At 70.4% G+C, this 592-nt stretch overlaps 1 protein-coding gene across 1 annotated transcript in view; it reads left to right on the top strand.

The window, feature by feature from the left end:
- LOC112124459 (phosphatidylinositol 4,5-bisphosphate 3-kinase catalytic subunit alpha isoform-like) overlaps window positions 1-553 on the top strand; it is a gene marked incomplete at both ends in the record, with an annotated part of 3,238 nt that extends 2,685 nt beyond the window's left edge. Inside the window, 2 exons of the mRNA XM_026662411.2 lie at window positions 117-198; window positions 339-553. Of these exons, the coding sequence (XP_026518196.2) occupies window positions 117-198; window positions 339-553 (297 nt within the window). The remainder of the gene's footprint in view (window positions 1-116; window positions 199-338) is intronic.
- Between the last annotated feature and the right edge of the window lie 39 nt (window positions 554-592).

Below are 592 nucleotides of genomic sequence, written 5' to 3'. Positions count from 1 at the left end.
GGTTAGAGCAGGGGGGGCTGGGAGCCAGGACTCCTGGGTTCTCTCCCCCATGTGGTGGGGGGCTGAGCAGGGGGTTGGGGCACACCTCAGACGCCCCCCCCCCACTCTCGTTGCAGCCATTACTGTATCAACATCCCAGAGACGCTGCCCAAGCTGCTGCTGTCCGTCAAGTGGAATTCGCGGGACGAGGTTGCTCAGGTACCTGGGACCCCCCCGGGCTCCCCCCCAGCCGGATCAGAGCCCTGGGGGGTGGGCGGGAGCGGTTTGGCGCTCTCTGCGCACAGTGGCGGGGAGTTCCGCCGGCCCCGCCAGCCTGTGTCTCTCCCGCCCCCCCGCAGATGTACTGCCTGCTGCGGGAGTGGCCCCTCATCGCACCGGAGCTGTCCATGGAGCTGCTGGACTGCAACTTCCCTGACCCCCGCGTGCGGGACTTCGCCCTCAAGTGCCTGGCGCAGGGGCTGACGGATGACAAGCTGAGCCAATACCTCATCCAGCTGGTCCAGGTCCCGCCGCGCCGCCCCGGCAACCCCCGTCCTGCCCCCTGCGGCCCCTGGCAACCCCCGGCCGCGCCCCCGTCCCACCCAGCCCCTGC

The sequence above is a fragment of the Terrapene carolina genome, unplaced genomic scaffold (assembly GCF_002925995.2).
Source record: "Terrapene carolina triunguis isolate 2854851 unplaced genomic scaffold, T_m_triunguis-2.0 Scaffold27106, whole genome shotgun sequence".
Classification (NCBI taxonomy): Eukaryota; Metazoa; Chordata; order Testudines; family Emydidae; genus Terrapene; species Terrapene triunguis.
Note: the sequence above shows the minus strand (reverse complement) of the source record. Positions and strands in the feature narration are given on the sequence as shown.